At 38.7% G+C, this 19,278-nt stretch overlaps 1 protein-coding gene across 1 annotated transcript in view; it reads left to right on the forward strand.

The window, feature by feature from the left end:
* QPCT (glutaminyl-peptide cyclotransferase) overlaps positions 1 to 19,278 on the forward strand; it is a 211,003-nt gene that overhangs the window by 82,481 nt on the left and 109,244 nt on the right. The window contains exons 3-4 of the mRNA XM_053711021.1: positions 1,998 to 2,279; positions 8,544 to 8,720. Of these exons, the coding sequence (XP_053566996.1) occupies positions 1,998 to 2,279; positions 8,544 to 8,720 (459 nt within the window). The remainder of the gene's footprint in view (positions 1 to 1,997; positions 2,280 to 8,543; positions 8,721 to 19,278) is intronic.

Below are 19,278 nucleotides of genomic sequence, written 5' to 3' on the forward strand. Positions count from 1 at the left end.
TATCACCAATTTTGCTTTGTTCTCTTGGTGTTCTTAGTTGAAAGCTAAACCTAGGAGGTTCATATGCTAATTTCTTAGACCTTGAAGACTGCCTCTAATCTGAATACATTTTGACCACTAGAGGGCATTAGTTCACATGTTTCATATAGATAACATTGAGCTCATGCACGTAAAGTGACCTAGGAGTGAGCACTGATTGGCTAAACTGCATGTCTGTCAAAAGAACTGAAATAAGGGGGCAGTCAGCAGAGGTTTAGATACAAGGTAATTACAGAGGTAAAACGTGTATTATTATAACTGTGTTGGATATGCAAAACTGGGGAATGGGTAATAAAGGGATTATCTTTCTTTTTAAACAACAAAAATTCTGGTGTTGACTGTCCCTTTAACAGAAATACAATTTAAAAACAGCTTTCTGTGCATTGCTAGGACTGTTTACATATTTAAATTGCTTATATCACTACCACTAATGCATTTAATGGTAATTAAAGGGATATGCAAGCCAAAATCAAACTTTCATACAGAGCATGCAATGTTAATAGACTTTTCAATTTACTTTGGTTATTTAATTTACTTTGTTCTTTTCATATCCTTTTTTTAAAAGCATACATAGATAGGCTCAAGAGCAGCAATGCACTACTGGAAGCTGTCTGATAATTGGTGGTTACACGCATTTGCCTGCTGTCACTAGTTTACCAGATTACCCAAAAGTCCATTGTTGCTCTGAAACTGACTTTGATTATGTGTTTAACCCATTTGCAGTTATAAACAAACAATAATGCAATAAAAAAACATTCTCTAACACATTAGAACACTTTATTTTCTTTATTTTATTTATTTTTATTTATCAGCCACGTCTAAATATTTTTAAAACAAATTAAAATCTTGTTTGCTGCAGTTGTTTTTCAATAATTAAACCCCTCACACTATTTGCTTTATTTAGAGGAGCCAGTCCAGGCTTGAGTCTGCAGACAACAGCACATAACTAAACATTTTGTATAAAAATCTCATGGTCTTTGCTGCCTTTTTAAGTATGCATACTATATTAATGCACTTTTTACCTCTGTGATTAACTTGTATCTATGCCTCTGCAGACTGCCCCTTGTCTCAGTTCTTTTGACAGGCTTACATTTAAGCCAATCACTGCTGACTCATAAATTACTGGGAGTGGGCACCATGTTATCTATATGGCACACATGAACTAGCACCGTCTAGCTTTAAAAAAGTGTCAAAATGCACTGAGATAAGAGGCGGCCTTCAAGGACCTAGAAATTAGCATATGAGCCTACCTAGGTTTAGCTTTCAACAAAGAATTCCAAAAGAACAAAGCAAATTTAATGATACAAGTAAATTGGAAAATTGTTTAAAATTGCATGACCTATCTGAATCATGAAAGTTTAATTTTAACTAGACTGTCCCTTTAAACTGCACCTCTCAAGACTTACTCTGCATTATATCTTTCCCTAATTCCCTAACAACTGAAAAACAATTCCCTCTATACCACAAGTTTTTAAACCTGTTCTCAAGCCTCCCTAACAGGCCACATTTTGAGGATATCTGCACTAGAGCACAGGTGAAATAATCAGCTGATTAGTAAACGTGATATTTTACCTGCTCTCAACCAAGGTAATCCTGAAAATCTGGCCTGTTAGGGAGGTATAAGGACAGGTTTAAAAAGCAGTGTTTTATTTTGCACAGATCTCAGAGTGGAGATCTTTTACAGGAATCAATCCAGCTACGAAAATATCTGAAGGGCACTAGCGCTTCTTACTTCCGCATTCGAATCCTCACGAGAGATTCAAATGCATGTCCCTATATATTATACCTGACTCCTAGATTTGTTTGCTGGTTCCTAAATTTTCAACACATTTGTCGAGCACTGTTCTCTTCTGGCTTTCACTTGCGTGCTAACTTGAAGGTGCGCTAGGCCAACTGTTCTAAAAACCAATGAAACATTTTTGTCTATTAGTAGTAATGAGTTGTTCCTTTCTTAACAGCATATTAAGCAGCGTCTTCAAAGACTTCAGGCTGGATGGGTTACAGAAGAAGATGCTTTTCAAAGTCAAACACCTTATGGATATGTGACGTTCTCCAACATAATCAGCACCCTCAATCCTTCAGCCAAACGTCACCTGGTGCTTGCTTGCCATTATGATTCAAAATACTTCAGTCCACAGTGGGATGGCAGAATATTTGTTGGGGCTACTGATTCAGCGGTTCCTTGCGCAATAATACTAGAGCTAGCTCGGGCCTTAGATTCTCGTCTTCAGCTACTAAAGGTATGTGTTCTTTTAAAAAATGTATATGTGTGAACATGACTGGGGGACTAGATTCCTTCAGAAACGTTGTTGCTTATGTTAAACTTGTTCACTTCATGCCTTTTAGACAATATTTGAGCTGGATGTTTTATTTTAGGTATAATATACTTCAGGATTCTTTACGGTGTAAAGTGCATTATGGGTGAACAGAAGTAGAGCAATAGATGGAAAGACAAATAAACCAACAATAGTATAATCACTAAATACATAATAAAAAGACACTGCAAAAGCACATACGCCTAGATTTAGAGTTCTGCGGCCAAAGGGGTGCGTTAGCTACGCATGCTTTTTTCTGGCCGCACCTTTTAAATACTGCTGGTATTTAGAGTTCACAGAATGGCTGCGTTAGGCTCCAAAAAAGGAGCGTATAGCATATTTACCGCAACTTCAACTCTCGATACCAGCGGTGCTTACGGACGCGGCCAGCTTAAAAAACGTGCTTGTGCACGATTTCCCCATTGGAAACAATGGGGCAGTTTGAGCTGAAAAAAAACCTAACACCTGCAAAAAAGCAGCGTTCAGCTCCTAACGCAGCCCCATTGTTTCCTATTGGGAAACACTTCCTAAGTCTGCACCAAACACCCTAACATGTACCCCGAGTCTAAACACCCCTAGCCTTACACTTATTAACCCCTAATCTGCCGACCCCGCTATCGCTGACACCTGCATTATACAATTAACCCCTAATCTGCCGCTCCGGACACCGCCGCAACCTTCGTTATCCCTATGAACCCCTAATCTGCTGCCCCTAACCCCCGCCGACCCCTCTAACCCCTAATCTGCCCCCCCCAACGTCGCCGCTACCTACCTACATTTATTAACCCCTAATCTGCAGACCGGACCTCACCGCTACTCTAATAAATGTATTAACCCCTAAAGCTAAGTCTAACCCTAACCCTAACACCCCCCTAAGTTAAATATAATTTAAATCTAACGAAATAAAATAAATCTTATTAAATAAATTAATCCTATTTAAAGCTAAATACTTACCTGTAAAATAAACCCTAATATAGCTACAATATAAATAATAATTATATTGTAGCTATTTTAGGATTTATATTTATTTTACAGGCAACTTTGTATTTATTTTAACTAGGTACAATAGCTATTAAATAGTGAGTAACTATTTAATAGCTACCTAGCTAAAAGAAATACAAAATTACCTGTAAAATAAATCCTAACCTAAGTTACAATTAAACCTAACACTACACTATCAATCAGCCAATAGATCAGCCAATAGAATGCAAGCTCAATCTGATTGGCTGATTGGATCAGCCAATCGGATTGAACTTCAATCTGATTGACTGATTCCATCGGCCAATCAGATTTTTCCTATCTTAATTCCGATTGGCTGATAGAATCCTATCAGCCATTCGGAATTGAAGGGACGCCATCTTGGATGACGTCCCTTAAAGGAACCTTCATTCGTCGTTAGTCCGTCGGGGAAGAAGGATGTTCCGCGTCGGCGGGATGAAGTTAGATCCGGAAGAAAGAAGATTGAAGATGCCGCTTGATAGAAAGCTTCAGCCGGATGATGGACCTCTTCAGCCCCCGCTTGGATGAAGACTTCAGCCGGATGATGGACCTCTTCAGCCCCCACTTGGATGAAGACTTCAGCCGGATGATGGACCTCTTCAGCCCCCGCTTGGATGAAGACATCGCCCGGATTGGATGAAGACTTCGGACCCTCTTCTGGACGGATCGGTGATACCCGGCGTGGTGAAGACAAGGTAGGGAGATCTTCAGGGGCTTAGTGTTTAAGGGGGGTTTGGGTTAGATTAGGGGTATGTGGGTGGTGGGTTGTAATGTTGGGGGGGTATTGTATGTTTTTTTTTACAGGCAAAAGAGCAGAATTCTTTGGGGCATGCCCCGCAAAAAGGCCCTTTTAAGGGCTGGAAAGGTAAAAGAGCTGTAAAATATTTATTTTAGAATAGGGTAGGGCATTTTTTTTATTTTGGGGGGCTTTGTTATTTTTTTAGGGGGCTTAGAGTAGGTGTAATTAGTTTAAAATTCTTGTAATTTTTTTATTTTTTGTAATTTAGTGTTTTTTTTTTGTAATTTAGTGTTTTTTTTTTTTTGTAATTTAGTTTAGTTGATTTAATTGTAGATAATTGTAGGCAGTTTATTTAATTAATTTATTGATAGTGTAGTGTTAGGTTTAATTGTAACTTAGGTTAGGATTTATTTTACAGGTAATTTTGTATTTCTTTTAGCTAGGTAGCTATTAAATAGTTATTAACTATTTAATAGCTATTGTACCTAGTTAAAATAAGTACAAAGTTGCCTGTAAAATAAATATAAATCCTAAAATAGCTACAATATAATTATTATTTATATTGTAGCTATATTAGGGTTTATTTTACAGGTAAGTATTTAGCTTTAAATAGGAATAATTTATTTAATAAGAATTATTTTATTTCGTTAGATAAAAATTATATTTAACTTAGGGGGGTGTTAGTGTTAGGGTTAGACTTAGCTTTAGGGGTTAATACATTTATTAGAGTAGAGGTGAGGTCCGGTCGGCAGATTAGGGGTTAAGAATTGTAGGTAGGTAGCGGAGACGTTGGGGGGGGGCAGATTAGGGGGAAGCTGAAAAAAACACATAGACATCCATGTTTTCTTTGGGGGTTTTTTGCACATAAGTTAGTTTTAAGAAGTTTTAGCAGACAGGTGTTATGGGTCCCTTTAAGGCTGGAGGAAAAAAAGATTTAATCTCCATCAATTTAAAGGGACACTGAACCCAAATTGTTTCTTTCGTGATTCAGATAGAGCATGCAATTTTAAGAAACTTTCTAATTTACTCCTTTTTTTCATTCTCTTGCTATCTTTATTTGAAAAAGAAGGCATCTAAGCTTTTGAATGTATCCACCAATCGGCAAGAAAAACCCAGGTTGATCACCAAAAATGGGCCGGCATCTAAACTTACATTCTTGCATTTCAAATAAAGATACCAAGAGAATGAAGAAAATTTGATAATAGGAATACATTAGAAAGTTGCTTAAAATTTCATGCTCTATCTGAATCATGAAAGAAACAATTTGGGTTCAGTGTCCCTTTAAACATGTTTTCACTGTAAAAGCAATCAAATTGTGGAACTTGTTGCCTAAGGAGGTAGTGAATGCCAGTACCAGGGATACATTTAGAAATGGTTTAAATACATTTCTGGCTAGAAACAGAATTCAGGGATATGATTGCTTGTGTTCTCGGTCATCTTTTTTTTTCCATTTATAATCTGTATAAGTTGAACTCTATGGACTTCTGTCTTTAAAATTCATCTACAATGTTACTATCCATGTTAGGGTGCACACTGTACTTTTGTATTTATTTTAGCTAGGTAGTTATTAAATAGTTAATAACTATTTAATAACAATTCTACCTAGTTAAAATAAATACAAACTTGCCTGTAAAATAGAAATAAACCCTAAGCTAGATACAGTGTAACTATTAGTTATATTGTAGCTAGCTTAGGGTTTATTTTACAGGTTAGTATTTAGTTTTAAATAAGAATAATTTAGTTAATGATAGTAATTTTATTTAGATTTATTGTAATTATATTTAAGTTAGGGGGTGTTAGGGTTAGACTTAGATTTAGGGGTTAATAACTTTAATATAGTGGCGGCGATGTTGGGGGCGGCAGATTAGTGGTAAATAAATGTAGGTAGGTGGCGGCGATGTTAGGGACGGCAGATTAGGTGTTAATATTTAACTAATGTTTGTGAGGCGGTAATGCGGCGGTTTAGGGGTTAATATGTTTATTATAGTGGCAGCGACGTTGGGGGCGGCAGATTAGGGGTTAATAAGTGTAGGTAGGTGGCGGCGACATTGGGGGCGGCAGATTAGGGGTTAATAAATTTAATGTAGGTTCCGGCGATGTTGGGGCAGCAGATTAGGGGTTCATAAGTATAATGAAGGTGGTGGCGGTGTCCGGATCGGCAGATTAGGGGTTAATAAATATAATGCAGGTGTCAGCGATGTCGGGGGCGGCAGATTAGGGGTTAATAAGTGTAAGATTAGGGGTGTTTAGACTTGGGGTTCATGTTAGGGTGTTAGGTGTAAACATAAAATGTTTTTCCCCATAGGAATCAATGGGGCTGCGTTACTGAGTTATACGCTGCTTTTTTGCAGGTGTTAGACTTTTTTTCAGCCGGCTCTCCCCGTTGATTCCTATGGGGAAATCGTGCACGAGCACGTTACACCAGCTCACCGCTGACTTAAGCAGCGCTGGTATTGAAGTGAGATTTGGAGCTAAATTTTGCTCTACGCTCACTTCTTGTCTTTTAATGCCGGGTTTGTAAAAACTCGTAATATCAGCGCTGTATGTAAGTGAGCGGTGAGAGAAAACTGCTCGTTAGCACCGCACCCCTCATAACGCAAAACTCGTAATCTACCCGTATGTAGTTTATTGCCTACTTCTTAATCTTGCTATGTTCTAAAGCTAACTTTCTGTTACTTCCTTTGTTTGCATTTAAATTCATGTAGGCACAGAAAAATTTCTGTTTCATTTTTCAGTTTATAGCTATCTATTTTACAATTGTATAAAATATTTCCATAGATTCTTTAATTAAGAGATTTGTACATTTGTATTTCACCAAATATCCTTTAAATTATTTTGTTCTAAAATAGACTTTAAACTTCTATATGGGGAAAGTGATTTGTGTTCTTGATAAAATTACTTTTTCTAGTAGGTGGTCTTGTGTTTTACCCAGTGTTTATTCAAGAGGATTTAACAATGGGGGCTGTCTGATTATATGTTGTAATGAAATTCTCAATATCATTATTGTCTTTTTATGATGTGCCATAGTGCTGTATAAGGGATGTAATAAAAATTCTCAGACAGACACCAGGCCAGCATGATGCCAAGAAAATATGACTTGGTGACTAATATGTCTTGTAAAGATAATGTGGGTGGAGAGTACACACCTGCAGAAGGGTCAGAGTGTGCCAGAGACTCCCTATCCTCTCATGGACTCAGAATGTGTTAATCCACAGCAGGTACAGGCTATGAGGGAATTAAAGGGACAGTGTACTGGGATTTCCCCCCCCCCCTTCCTGTTAATATGTGCGCAATTATCCAATAAACTTCCAAAAAGGTGGTTAACACTAGGGATGGGCGAATGTGTAAATTTCCGAATTCGAATGTTAGAACGAATGTTATTACCGAAATTCGAATTATAAATCCGAATGTTGATAAGAACGAATATTCTTAAAAATTCTATAATCGAATGCTATTTACAGTTTTCGAATGTCACTTTCGAATTCGAATGTTTATAATTATATCGAATGTCAACATTCGAAATTTCAAATTTAACATTCTATTTAACAAATACTATTCAGAAGTTCAATACTACATGTGGTAGGGAGGGAATCTAGTAAATTGATACATAATAGAAACAAATATATAATTTCGAATGCTTCTATATAGAATATTGCATAGTTTGAATATTACATTTAAATAAAGCATTAGAAATACTATTACAAATATAAATTTGAATTTTTCGAAATGAATATTTTCGAATGTAATCATAAAATTCAAAACCGTACATTCGAAAATTGAATGTTAGAATGTTATGTAAACATTCGAAATTCGATTTGAACGAACGAATGTGTTAAAATTATTTTCATTTTTTGAATGTTGCGAAACATTCGCCCATCCCTAGTTAACACAAAGACTGTAAAAAAACAATAGTGATTTAGTGTGACTACTGTTTTTTAAGAAAATCAGCTTATATAGTGCCATACAAACTAGTATTGATAAAGACGTACATATGTACATTACATATATTGTCATCTGTTGTTCATCTCTCGATAAAAAGACATTTAAAAAAATATGTGAACTACAGAAAAGAGAAATAGACAGTGCAGGTTTGAAGTCTTTACTATCATTTTCCTGAGATTGGTTGAAATCTTGCATGAATGCCAGTGTCTGTTATGGTTCCGCAAGAGACTTTGCTCTCCAGAGATTTTGGAACTACATTTCCCATGATGCTCAGCTAGATAAAATGCTGGCTGAGCATCATGGGAAATGTAGTTCCAAAACCTCTGGAGAGCAAAGTTTGGACACCCCTGCGCAAGACTATCATGATGAAATAGAAAATGTAATTTATTTATTTAAGTATTGGATTATACATATGTTTGTATTATTTGAAAAAAAATAATGTATTAAATGTTCAATAAATATATATTTATATATATATATATATATATATATTTTTTTTTTTTTTGCAGAAAACACCGTCCCAAAAAGCAGACCTTTCACTTAAGCTAATTTTCTTTGATGGTGAAGAAGCATTTCATTATTGGACACCATATGATTCACTCTATGGCTCTCAACATTTAGCACAGAAGATGGAAAATACCCCTCACCCACCCAATGCAGAAAACACGAATCAACTTCATGGCATTGTAGGTAGTTCATTTTTATTTTGTTATAGTAAAATGTCTTTATTAGTAAAGAAATAACTTACAATATATTTTATGCCCACTTTTCCTGTAGTTTACCTCTATAATATTTTTCCCCACTGCTCCTAGAAAGGCTAAAACAGATTATGCAGACTTCAGTTTCTTTCTTTGCAACAAACATCACACTGATTGCTTCATAGAAGCTTATAGGTAATTTAAACATACTCAAAAGGCAGATGTTCTCCCAAAATTACATATTATTATGCACTCTCTCACTTTTATGGAATTTATTATTTATACTTGTGTGGAATTTATATTACTTAAAGGGACATAAAACCCAACATTTTTCTTTCATGATTCAGATAGAGAATACAATTTTATACAACTTTCCAATTTACTTTTATTTTCTAATTTGCTTTATTATCTTGGTATCTTTTGTTGAAGAAGCAGCAATGCACTACTGGGAGCTAGCTAAATGCATTGGGTCAGCCAATAACATGATGCATATGTGCAGCCACAAATCAGCAGCTTCTGAGCCTACCTAGGTATTATTTTCAACAACGGATACCAAGAGAACAAAACAAATTAGATAATAGAAGTAAATTGGAAAGTTGTTTAAAATCACATACTCTATCTGAATCATAAAGGAGAAAATGTGGGTTCCATGTCCCTTTAATGTTTTATGGTGTTAAAATTGGGTTTTTGGTATAGTTTAGTCTAAATAACTAAAGAAGGCATTTTTTGGTTCTGTCATCAAAATACTATGCTTTTTAGACATATGGAACAAGGGGGACATTTTCTTGATAGAACTTTGCTTTTTTAAAAAAAAGCCAGTTTCCATCTTAATATGGGAAGAGTCCCCAATTGCATTCCCTACTTGTGAGAAATACTAAACCTGGCCACCAGGAGGAGGCAAAGAAACCCCAGCCAAAGGCTTAAATACCTCCCCCACTTCCTCATAACCCCAGTCAATCTTTGCCTTTCGTCACAGGAAGCTGGCAGAGAAGTGTTAGAAGATTTCAGAGTAGTCTCTTATAGAGGGTAGTACTCTTCAAGATGGGACTGGAGTTTTAAGTAGTCCTGTCATCCTCTCAGTGAGAGCATGGATGAAAGTTAGAGTCCGGAGATGCAGGGAGAGTCTTTCTGCGAAACCATCCCGACTCATATTAACAGCTCCATAGGCAATCAGCGTTGACGAGTTTTGCTGCCTGCTTTCTTCACTCAAGTCCATGTCAGAAGCGATGTTACTATCTGTCACACTTGAAGGGCCGTGTTCCTGTTCCACGGCGTAGATTCTGGTAAGATCATTTCATTTTTTATACATGTATGATAACGCAAGAAGACAGGGGGACCGCTGCTCCATAACCCTGTCTGCCTGCTCTGATGAGGCGGACAGGAATCGCCAGAATTCAATCCAATCGAGTACGATCGGGTTAATTAACACCCCCTGCTGGTGGCCGATTGGCCGCGAGTCTGCACTGGGTGGCGTTGCACCAGCAGCTTACAAGAGCTGCTGGTGCAATGCTGAATACGGAGAGCGTATTGCTCTCCGCATTCAGCAATGTCTGTCTGATCTGATCCGCACTGTCAGATCAGGTCCGACAGACATATGATAAATATCTCTCTATATAGAATCAAAGGTTAATATCTCCTTAGGGGGATTATTGAACAGGGGGAATAATCTTATATGTTTATTTGATTTTATTCTGCTTTTACCTGTGAGATGTTATGGGCTCATAGGCTTTTATGGAATATACAGGTTTCACTTTCACTTTGAGAGCCATGCAGCTTACAAGCTTGGCGTGCTTTCTCATAGCAGGGACGGTCCTGCATTGTGCACCATGTGATTCATTCCCTTTTTCCTGACCGGGTGTCTATCAGAGAGGAGTCATAAATCTCTGTACTGTCTGGGTCATAGGAGGTGGTAAGTGCCCCAGCCATTGGGGTATAAGGGTGCCATTTTTTTTAAAATAAAATAAGATGTTTTATTTCTCTAGTTCTCCGGTTATTGCACTAGCGATGGAGGATTCTGTTACTTTAGAGGGCACTCCCTCTATTCCTAATGAGTAATTCCTGTTTATATAGTGAGGAGGCCTTAGTTCCGCCCTCTCAATTATGTTCCATATGCCTTGATAATGTGATAATATCGAACATATTTGATACCACAGAGCCGTCCACCTCTGAGGAGTGGCCGTCCAGTGATGTGTGTACCCTACATTCTTATATCTCTACACATGCAGTTTTCACGTAGCATTGCTGATCCTCCATCTGGAGGGGGGCTTTTTTCACCAGACATTACTGCACAGTTCAGACGGTGGTGTCTGCGGCCTTTAATGCTTTACCTCGCCCTGCTAAGCGCAAGCGAAAGGTTACATATTGCACTCCTTCCCTGAGTACATCAGATAATTTATTGGATTTAACTGATGATTACCCGAGGATGAAGTTCTTTCTGAGACTTCAGAGTATGAACATTCTGGGTCGGAGTCTGCTGCCTTTAAACCTCTGACTGCGGAAGAACCAGGCTTTACGATAGGAATCTGCGCTTTCTTCTAAAGGAAGTTTTTGGAGAATTCAGAGGTTCCAGAGGCCAAATTGCCTGATGAACCTTTAATTCCAAATTGGATAGAGTTTGAGGACAGGTTAGTACCTTATCCTTCCCTTCTCCTGTTAGATGGCGAACATTATTAAGAATGAATGGGACAGGATTGGATTCCTTTTCTCCCTCTTCTCCCTTTAACAAATTTTCCCCGGTCCTGGACTTTAAATGGAGTTGTGAGGTTCCGTCCCTAAATGGGATGGCGTTATCTTCGCCCTTGCTAAACGTACTACTATCCCGGTTGAGGATAGTTCTTCGTTTGAAGAGCCCTTCGATAAAAGATGGAAACTCTGTTAAGAAAGATGTTTTAACATACCGGATATTTGTTTCAACTGGTGGCGGCTGTTGCCGTGGTTACTAGAGAAACTACCTTCTGGTTTGACTCCTTATAGGATTTGATCTGGGTGGAGGATCCCCTCGACGTTACTCAGGAAAGATTTACGGCCTTGAGGGTTGTTAATTATTTTATCTGTGCTGCTATTAAGCAGTTTATTCGCTTGAATACTATGGCTTCAGCTTTTTCTGTTCAGGTCCGTCGGGCTCTGGCTGAAGTCATGGTTTGCCGATATGACTTCTAAGTCTAGACTTCTTCCCTCCCTTTAAGGGAATGATTTTGTCTGGTCCAGGCCTGGACTCAATTATCTCCATGGTCACAGGGGGCAAGTGTGCCCTCCTACAGCAAGAGTATATGAACTAATCTAAGGGACGATTTTCGTTCTTTTCATTCTGATAAAGCCCATGCCAGCAGTCCTCCGCTAAGCCAGAGCAAACCAAGAGCTCTTGGAAGCCGGCTCAGTCCTGGAATAAATCCAAGCAGAGCAAGAAGACCACCAAGTCTATGTCGGCATGAATGGGTGGTCCCCGATCCTCTTCTGGATCATGTAGGGGGCAGTATGTCGCTCTTTTCAGTCACTTGGTTCAGGGACGTGCAGGATCCATGGGTCCTGGAGGTCATAGCTCAGGGTTACAAGATAGGTTTTAAATCTCAGCCACCCAAGGGCAGATTCCTCCTGTCTTCCTGACCGAAAGGAGGGAAGCCTTTCTGGGGTGTGTATGGGATCTGTCCTCTAGGAGGTATTGTCTCGGTGCCTATCACAGTGAGATGTTTGGGATACTATTCAAACCTTTTTTGTGGTCCCGAAGAAGGAGGGAACTTTCCGTCCAATTCTGGACCTAAAGTGCTTAAGCAGGGTTTTAAATGTCCCCTCATTTAAGAGGGAGACAATAAGGGCCATTCTTCCCCTCGTTTAAGAGGGGTAGTTCATGACCACAATAGATTCCTGGACTACCACTTCCAGTTTATTGCTCTTCCGTTTGGTCTAGCTAAAGACATTTTTCGAAGAGTGGACCATTCGGAATATCTCCTCTGTCTTCTTTGATCCCATGGATGACAGATAATCTAGAGAGATTTCTCTTGTATCAAGTACCAGGGTAGAATTATCGGGTACTATAATAGTCTCCATATACATGAGAATATTTCTAACAGACCAGAGACGTTGCAAGCTAGCATTAACATGTCTTGCCCTCCAGATCTCCTTAACGCCATCTGTGGCTCGGTGTATGGAGGTGATTGGTCTCATGCTGTCCAGCTTGGACATCATTTCCTTTGCCAGGTTTCACCTCAGACTGTTGCAACTGTGCATGCTGAACTAGTGGATTGGCGATCATTCAGATCTGTCTCAACAGATTTCTCTGGACAACCAATTGGGAGAGTCGCTTTTTTGGTGGTTTTGTCCGGATCACTTGTCCTGAGGGTCGTCCGTCTCAAGACCATCCTGGGTGATTGTGACTATGGTTGCGAGTCTGTCAGGATGGGGAGCCGTTTGGGGTGCCAGGAAGGCACAGGGCATCTGGTCTCAGGAGGTAAAGCTCCTGATCTCTTTTTGGATCTTCGGGCAATATACAATACTCTGAAGGCTTGGCCTCTGCTGGGTTCGTCCCAGTTAATCAAATTCCAACCAAACAATATATCCTCGGTGGCTTACATCAACCATCAAGGGGAAACGTGAAGCTCCCTAGCTATGAGGGAAGTATCTCGGATTCTGATGTGGGGGATACCCACATTTGTTCGCTGTCAGCGATCCACATTCTGGGTGTGGACAACTGGAAAGCGGATTTCCTCAGCAGACAATCATTTCATCCGGGAGAATGGTCTCTCCATCCCAAGTATTTGCAGAGATTTGCAAGAGAAAGATCTTATAATGTCTCAATACCAAGCTACCCAGATTGGGGTCGAGGTACAAGTATCCTCATGCGGAGCTAATAGATGCATTAGCGGTGCCTTGAAGGTTACATAGTAACATAGTAACATAGTAGATAAGGTTGAAAAAAGACTGAAGTCCATCGAGTTCAACCTATACAAATCTAAAATACTTACAAAAAGCTCCCGTTAAGCTTAAATAACCCCACTAAAAGGTGACTCATTTAATACTATCAATCATATCCATGAATTTTTTTTATATACAGAAATGTATCCAGACTATTTTTAAATGTATCTAGGGTATTGGCATTAACTACCTCCTTTGGTAATGAGTTCCACAATTTTATTGCTCTTACAGTGAAAAAACTTTTCAGTTGCAGGAGATTAAATCTCCTTTCCTCCAACCTTAAATTGTGACCTCTTGTCAGAATCAATTTTCTAGGAATTATTATTATCGGTTATTTGTAGAGCGCCAACAGATTCCGCAGCGCTAATATAAACAGAGCTTCTACCATCTCTGAATATGGGCCTTGAATATATTTATATAAAGTAATCATGTCACCTCTCAAGCGCCTTTTTTCTAAAGAAAACAGACTCAGTTTGGCTAGCCTCTCCTCATAGGTTAATTTCTCCAATCCCCTTATTAGCTTTGTGGCCCTTCTCTGAACTTTTTCTAGTTCTGCAATATCTTTTTTTGCGATCGGTCCCCAGAACTGCACCCCATACTCAATGTGAGGTCTTACCAGGGCTTTATATAGTGACAGAATTATGCTTTCCTCCCTTGAATCAATGCCTCTTTTAATACATTCTAGTATCTTATTAGCCTTTGAAGTCACTGCCCTGCATTGTGCACCCATCTTTAGCTTGTTATCTATTACTACTCCCAAATCCCTTTCGTCCTCTGTTTGGCTAAGTCTTGTCCCATTTAAAAAAATACGTTGCCTGCTTATTTTTACTTCCAAAATGTAGAACCTTGCATTTTTCCGTATTAAATCTCATTTTCCATTTACTTGCCCATACTTCTAATTTTTGCAGATCCCTTTGTAATGAAAGTTCATCCTGCTCTGACCTAATGACCTTACTTAACTTAGTATCATCTGCAAAAATAGAGATGTCGCTATTTAATCCTTGCTCCAAGTCATTTATAAAAATATTATAAAGAACGGGGCCCAGTACTGATCCCTGGGGTCTCCACTGATTACCTTTGTCCAATCTGAGTATGATCCATTTACTACTACTCGTTGCTCCCTATCTTTTATCCAGTTATTTATCCATGAGCTAACATTTTTAGCTATTCCCAGTTCCTTAATTTTGTGCATTAATCTCTCATGTGGCACTGTATCAAATGCCTTTGCAAAATCTAAGTATATCACATCAACTGATTCCCCTTTATCTATATTTTTACTTACTTCCTCGTAGAATCTAATTAGATTAGTTTGACATGATCTATTTCTCCTAAAACCTTGCTGATTAGAACTCATAATCTTGTTTACACGAATATGATCATCAATATAATCCCTTATAATCCCTTCAAATATCTTCCCCACTATTGATGTCAGACTAACTGGTCTATAGCTTCCTGGATCATACCTGCTTCCCTTTTTGAAGAGTGGCACCACATCAGCTTTACGCCAATGCTGGGGTACCATGCCTGAGCATAATGAGTCTTGTAAATTAAGAGTAGAGGTTTGTCTATAACAGTGCAAAATTCTCTTAACACCCTTGGGTGTATTCCATCTGGGCCTGGAGTTTTTTTTACCTTAATATTATCTAATTTATCCTTTCCGACCGCTAACACTACTTCCTAGTGTAGTGGCTCGATTCAAGCAGGCGTCAGTGATACTGATTGCTCTGTCTTGGCCACAAAGGATATGGTTTGCGGATCTAGTGGGGATGTCATCATCTCCTCTGTGGAAGTTACCTTGTCACAGGGATCTGCTGACCAAGGTCTCTTTGTTCATCAATGTCTAGATTCTCTGAGGCTGACTGCGTGGAGATTGAACGTTTAGTCCTAGACAAGAGAGGGTTTTCTGAGAAAGTTATTTTTACTCTCATTGAAGCTCATAAGCTGGTTGCTTGTTGCATCTATCATAAGGTGTGGAGGACCTACTTATTCTGTTTTCCAGGATGAACTGGAGAAGGACTTTTCTGCAAGTCCCCTGAAGGGACAGTTTTCGGCCCTGTCTGTGTTACTGCACAAGAGGTTTGCCGAGCTTCCAGATGTGCAGCCATTTCTTAAGGCTCTGCTGGGATCAGACCTGTGTTTAGATTGAACGCTCCTCCTTGGAGTTTAAATCTTGTCCTTAAGGTTTTGCAACGGGCTCTGTTGGAGCCTATGCATGAAGTAGACATTAAATTGTTGTCTTGGAAGGTTCTTTTTCTATTAGCTATTGCTTCTGCGTGCAGAGTCTCTGAGATTGCTGCCTTGCAATGCGACCCTCCTTATCTGGTGTTTCATGCCGATAAGTCTGTTCTACGAACCAAGTTAGGTTTTCTTCCAAAGGTTGTGTCAATTTGCATAATCAATCAAGAGATTGTGGTTCCCTTCTTATGTCCTAATCCTTCTTCGTCGAAGGAATGTTTACAACGTATTTCTGGATGTGTTTTGTGCCTTGAAGTTCTATCTTCGGGCCACAAAGGAATTTAGACAAACCTCTTTCCCAAAGGGCCTCTTCAACTTCCTTATCTTTTTGTCTGAGGAGTGTCATTCGTTTAGCATAGAAATGGCAGGACATAAGCCTCCTCTGAGGATTACTGCTCATTCTACGAGAGCAGTGGTTCCTCTTGGGCCTTCAAAAATGAGGCCTCTATGGATCAGATTTGTAGGGCGGCTATCTGGTTCTCCTTACATACTTTTCCCAAAATTTTACTAGTAGCCTTCAGGAGAAAAGTTTTGCAGGCTGTGGTGCCCTCAAATTAGGGTCCACCTCTCTTTTTCCCCTCCCGTTAGCATTCCGTGTACTCTAGAGCTTGGGTATATGTTTCCCACAAGTAAAGAATGCAGCTGTGGACTCTTCCCATATTAAGATGGAAAACATAAATTATGCTTACCTGATAATTTTATTTCCATCTGTATGGGAAGAGTCCACAGCTCCTGCCCGTGTTCTCTGATGGATGGCCCTAAATTAGATTTTTTTTTTCTTCTGGCACCTTTTTCACTGTGATATTTCTCCTACTGTTCCTTGTTCCCTCGTCAAAATGACTGGGGTTATGAGGAAGTGGGGGAGGTATTTAAGCCTTTGGCAGGGATGTCTTTGCCTCCTCCTGGTGGCCAGGTTCAGTATTTCCACAAGTAAGGAATACAGCTGTGGACTCTTCCCATACAGATGGAAATGAAATTATCAGGTAAGCATGATTTATTTTCTGGGCAAGTGTTTCCATGGATAGAGACTGTTTTGTAAAATGTTATTTTCCCTGTTATTCACATTTGAGAAATATATACATTTAGTCGATTAAAACTGATATGAAGGATAATTCAGGCTGATCTCAGGATCTGTGGCGAATTTGCATTCTGCAATGGATGGAGAATTTAGTGACTCGGGACAAAACTAGCACCTTGCTTTTTAACCACTTGCCAGAATAGGTGTGTGTTTAGGGTATTTTAGTCACTATAGTGACCTGGCACCCAGTGTTTGTTGAACCCTGATTATAACATTAATCTTAAAGGGACATTCCAGCCATAATTGGAATCCACATGGATGCATTTCAGTATTGAATAGAGGCATTTTTGTAATATACATGTATTAGCAAAAATTATTCTTTTAAAAGCTATAGCTGTTTTAAAAGTGTATTCAAGTATGCACAGTGCACACGTATTTCTTTCATGTAATTGGCAAGAGTCCATGAGCTAGTGACGTATGGGATATACAATCCTACCAGGAGGGGCAAAGTTTTCCAAACCTCAAAATGCCTATAAATACACCCCTCACCACACCCACAATTCAGTTTTTACAAACTTTGCCTCCTATGGAGGTGGTGAAGTAAGTTCCTTAGATTCTACGTTGATATGCGCTTCTCAGCATTTTGAAGCCCGACTCCTCTCAGAGTACAGTGAATGTTAGAGGGATGTGAAGGGAGTATCACCTATTGAATACAATGGTTTTCCTCACGGGAGATCTATTTCATAGGTTCTCTGTTATCCGTCGTAGAGATTCATCTCCTACCTCCCTTTTCAGATTGACGATATACTCTCATTTACCATTACCTCTAATGATAACCATTTCAGTACTGGTTTGGCTATCTGCTATATGTGGATGGGTGTCTTTCGGTAAGTATGTTTTCATTACTTTAGACACTCTCAGCTATAATTTGGCACTTTATGTATTAATATAATGTTCTAAATATATGTATTGTACTTATATATGCCATGAGTTAGGTTTAAGTATATTTCCTTTTACAGACTGTCAGTTTCATATCTGGGAAATGCATTTTTTAGGATTTTTTTTTTCTTACCTGGGGTATAGTCTTTTTTCAATTGACTGTTATTTTAAATTCGCTGGCAAAATTAGGCTCGCGAGGGCGCAAAATGCCTAAGTATATTGAGTCATTTTTGGAGCGGGATTTTTTGGCACAAAGTTACGTTCGATGACGCAAATTTGTCATTTACGGCGCCTTAGTCGACGTTGAGTCCTTTCACAAGGTTGCGTCTTCATTGATGCAAGTGTGTCATTTCCGGATGCTGTTAGCGCCAAAAAAAATATTTCTTTTTGTGTTGTGCGTCATACTTGCCGCCAAATATTTTCATTATTTAAAGCCCCATTCCTATATGCCTCTTGCCTTTTTCTCTATCAGAGGGCTATGCTGTTTGCATTTTTTTCCCATTCTTGAAACTGCCATATAAGGAAATTGATCATTTTGCTTTATATGTTGTTTTTTCTCTTACATTTGCAAGATGTCTCAATCTGATCCTGTCTCAGAAATCACTGTTGGAACCCTGCTGCCTGATAACAGTACTACCAAAGCTAAGTGCATTTGTTGTAAACTTGTAGAGATTATATCTCCAGCTGTGGTTTGTAATAGTTGTCATGATACACTTTTACATGCAGAGAATGTGTCCATCAGTAATAGTACATTGCCTGTTGCTGTTCCTTCAACATCTAATGTACAAGATATACCTGTGAATCTAAAAGATTTTATTGCTGATTCTATTCAGAAGGCTTTGTCTGCCATCCCGCCTTCTAATAAATCTAAAAGGTCTTTTAAAACTTCTCATAAAGTTGATGAAATTTCAAATGACCGACAACATACTGAATTATCCTCCTCTGATGAGGATCTATCTGATTCAGAAGATCCTTCCTCAGATATTGACACTGACAAATCTACTTATTTATTTTAAATGGAGTATATTAGTTCTTTGCTAAAAGAAGTGTTGATTACATTGGATATTGAGGAAACTAGTCCTCTTAATACTAAAACTAGTAAACGTTTAAATTCTGTTTATAAATCTCCTGTGGTTACTCCAGAGGTTTTTACAGTTCCTGATGCTTTTTCTGATATGATTTCTAAGGAATGGAATAGGCCTGGTACTTCTTTTATTCCTTCTTCAAGGTTTAAAACATTGTATCCTTTGCCAGCAGTTACATTGGAGTTTTGGGAAAAGATCCCCAAAGTTGATGGGGCTAGCTCTACTCTTGCTAAACGTACTATTATTCCTATGGAAGATAGTACTTCTTTTAAAGATCCTTTAGATAGGAAACTTGAATCTTATCTAAGGAAAGCTTATTTATATTCTGGTCATCTTCTCAGGCCTGCAATTTCTTTGGCTG

The sequence above is a fragment of the Bombina bombina genome, chromosome 4, assembly GCF_027579735.1.
Source record: "Bombina bombina isolate aBomBom1 chromosome 4, aBomBom1.pri, whole genome shotgun sequence".
NCBI lineage: Eukaryota > Metazoa > Chordata > Amphibia > Anura > Bombinatoridae > Bombina > Bombina bombina.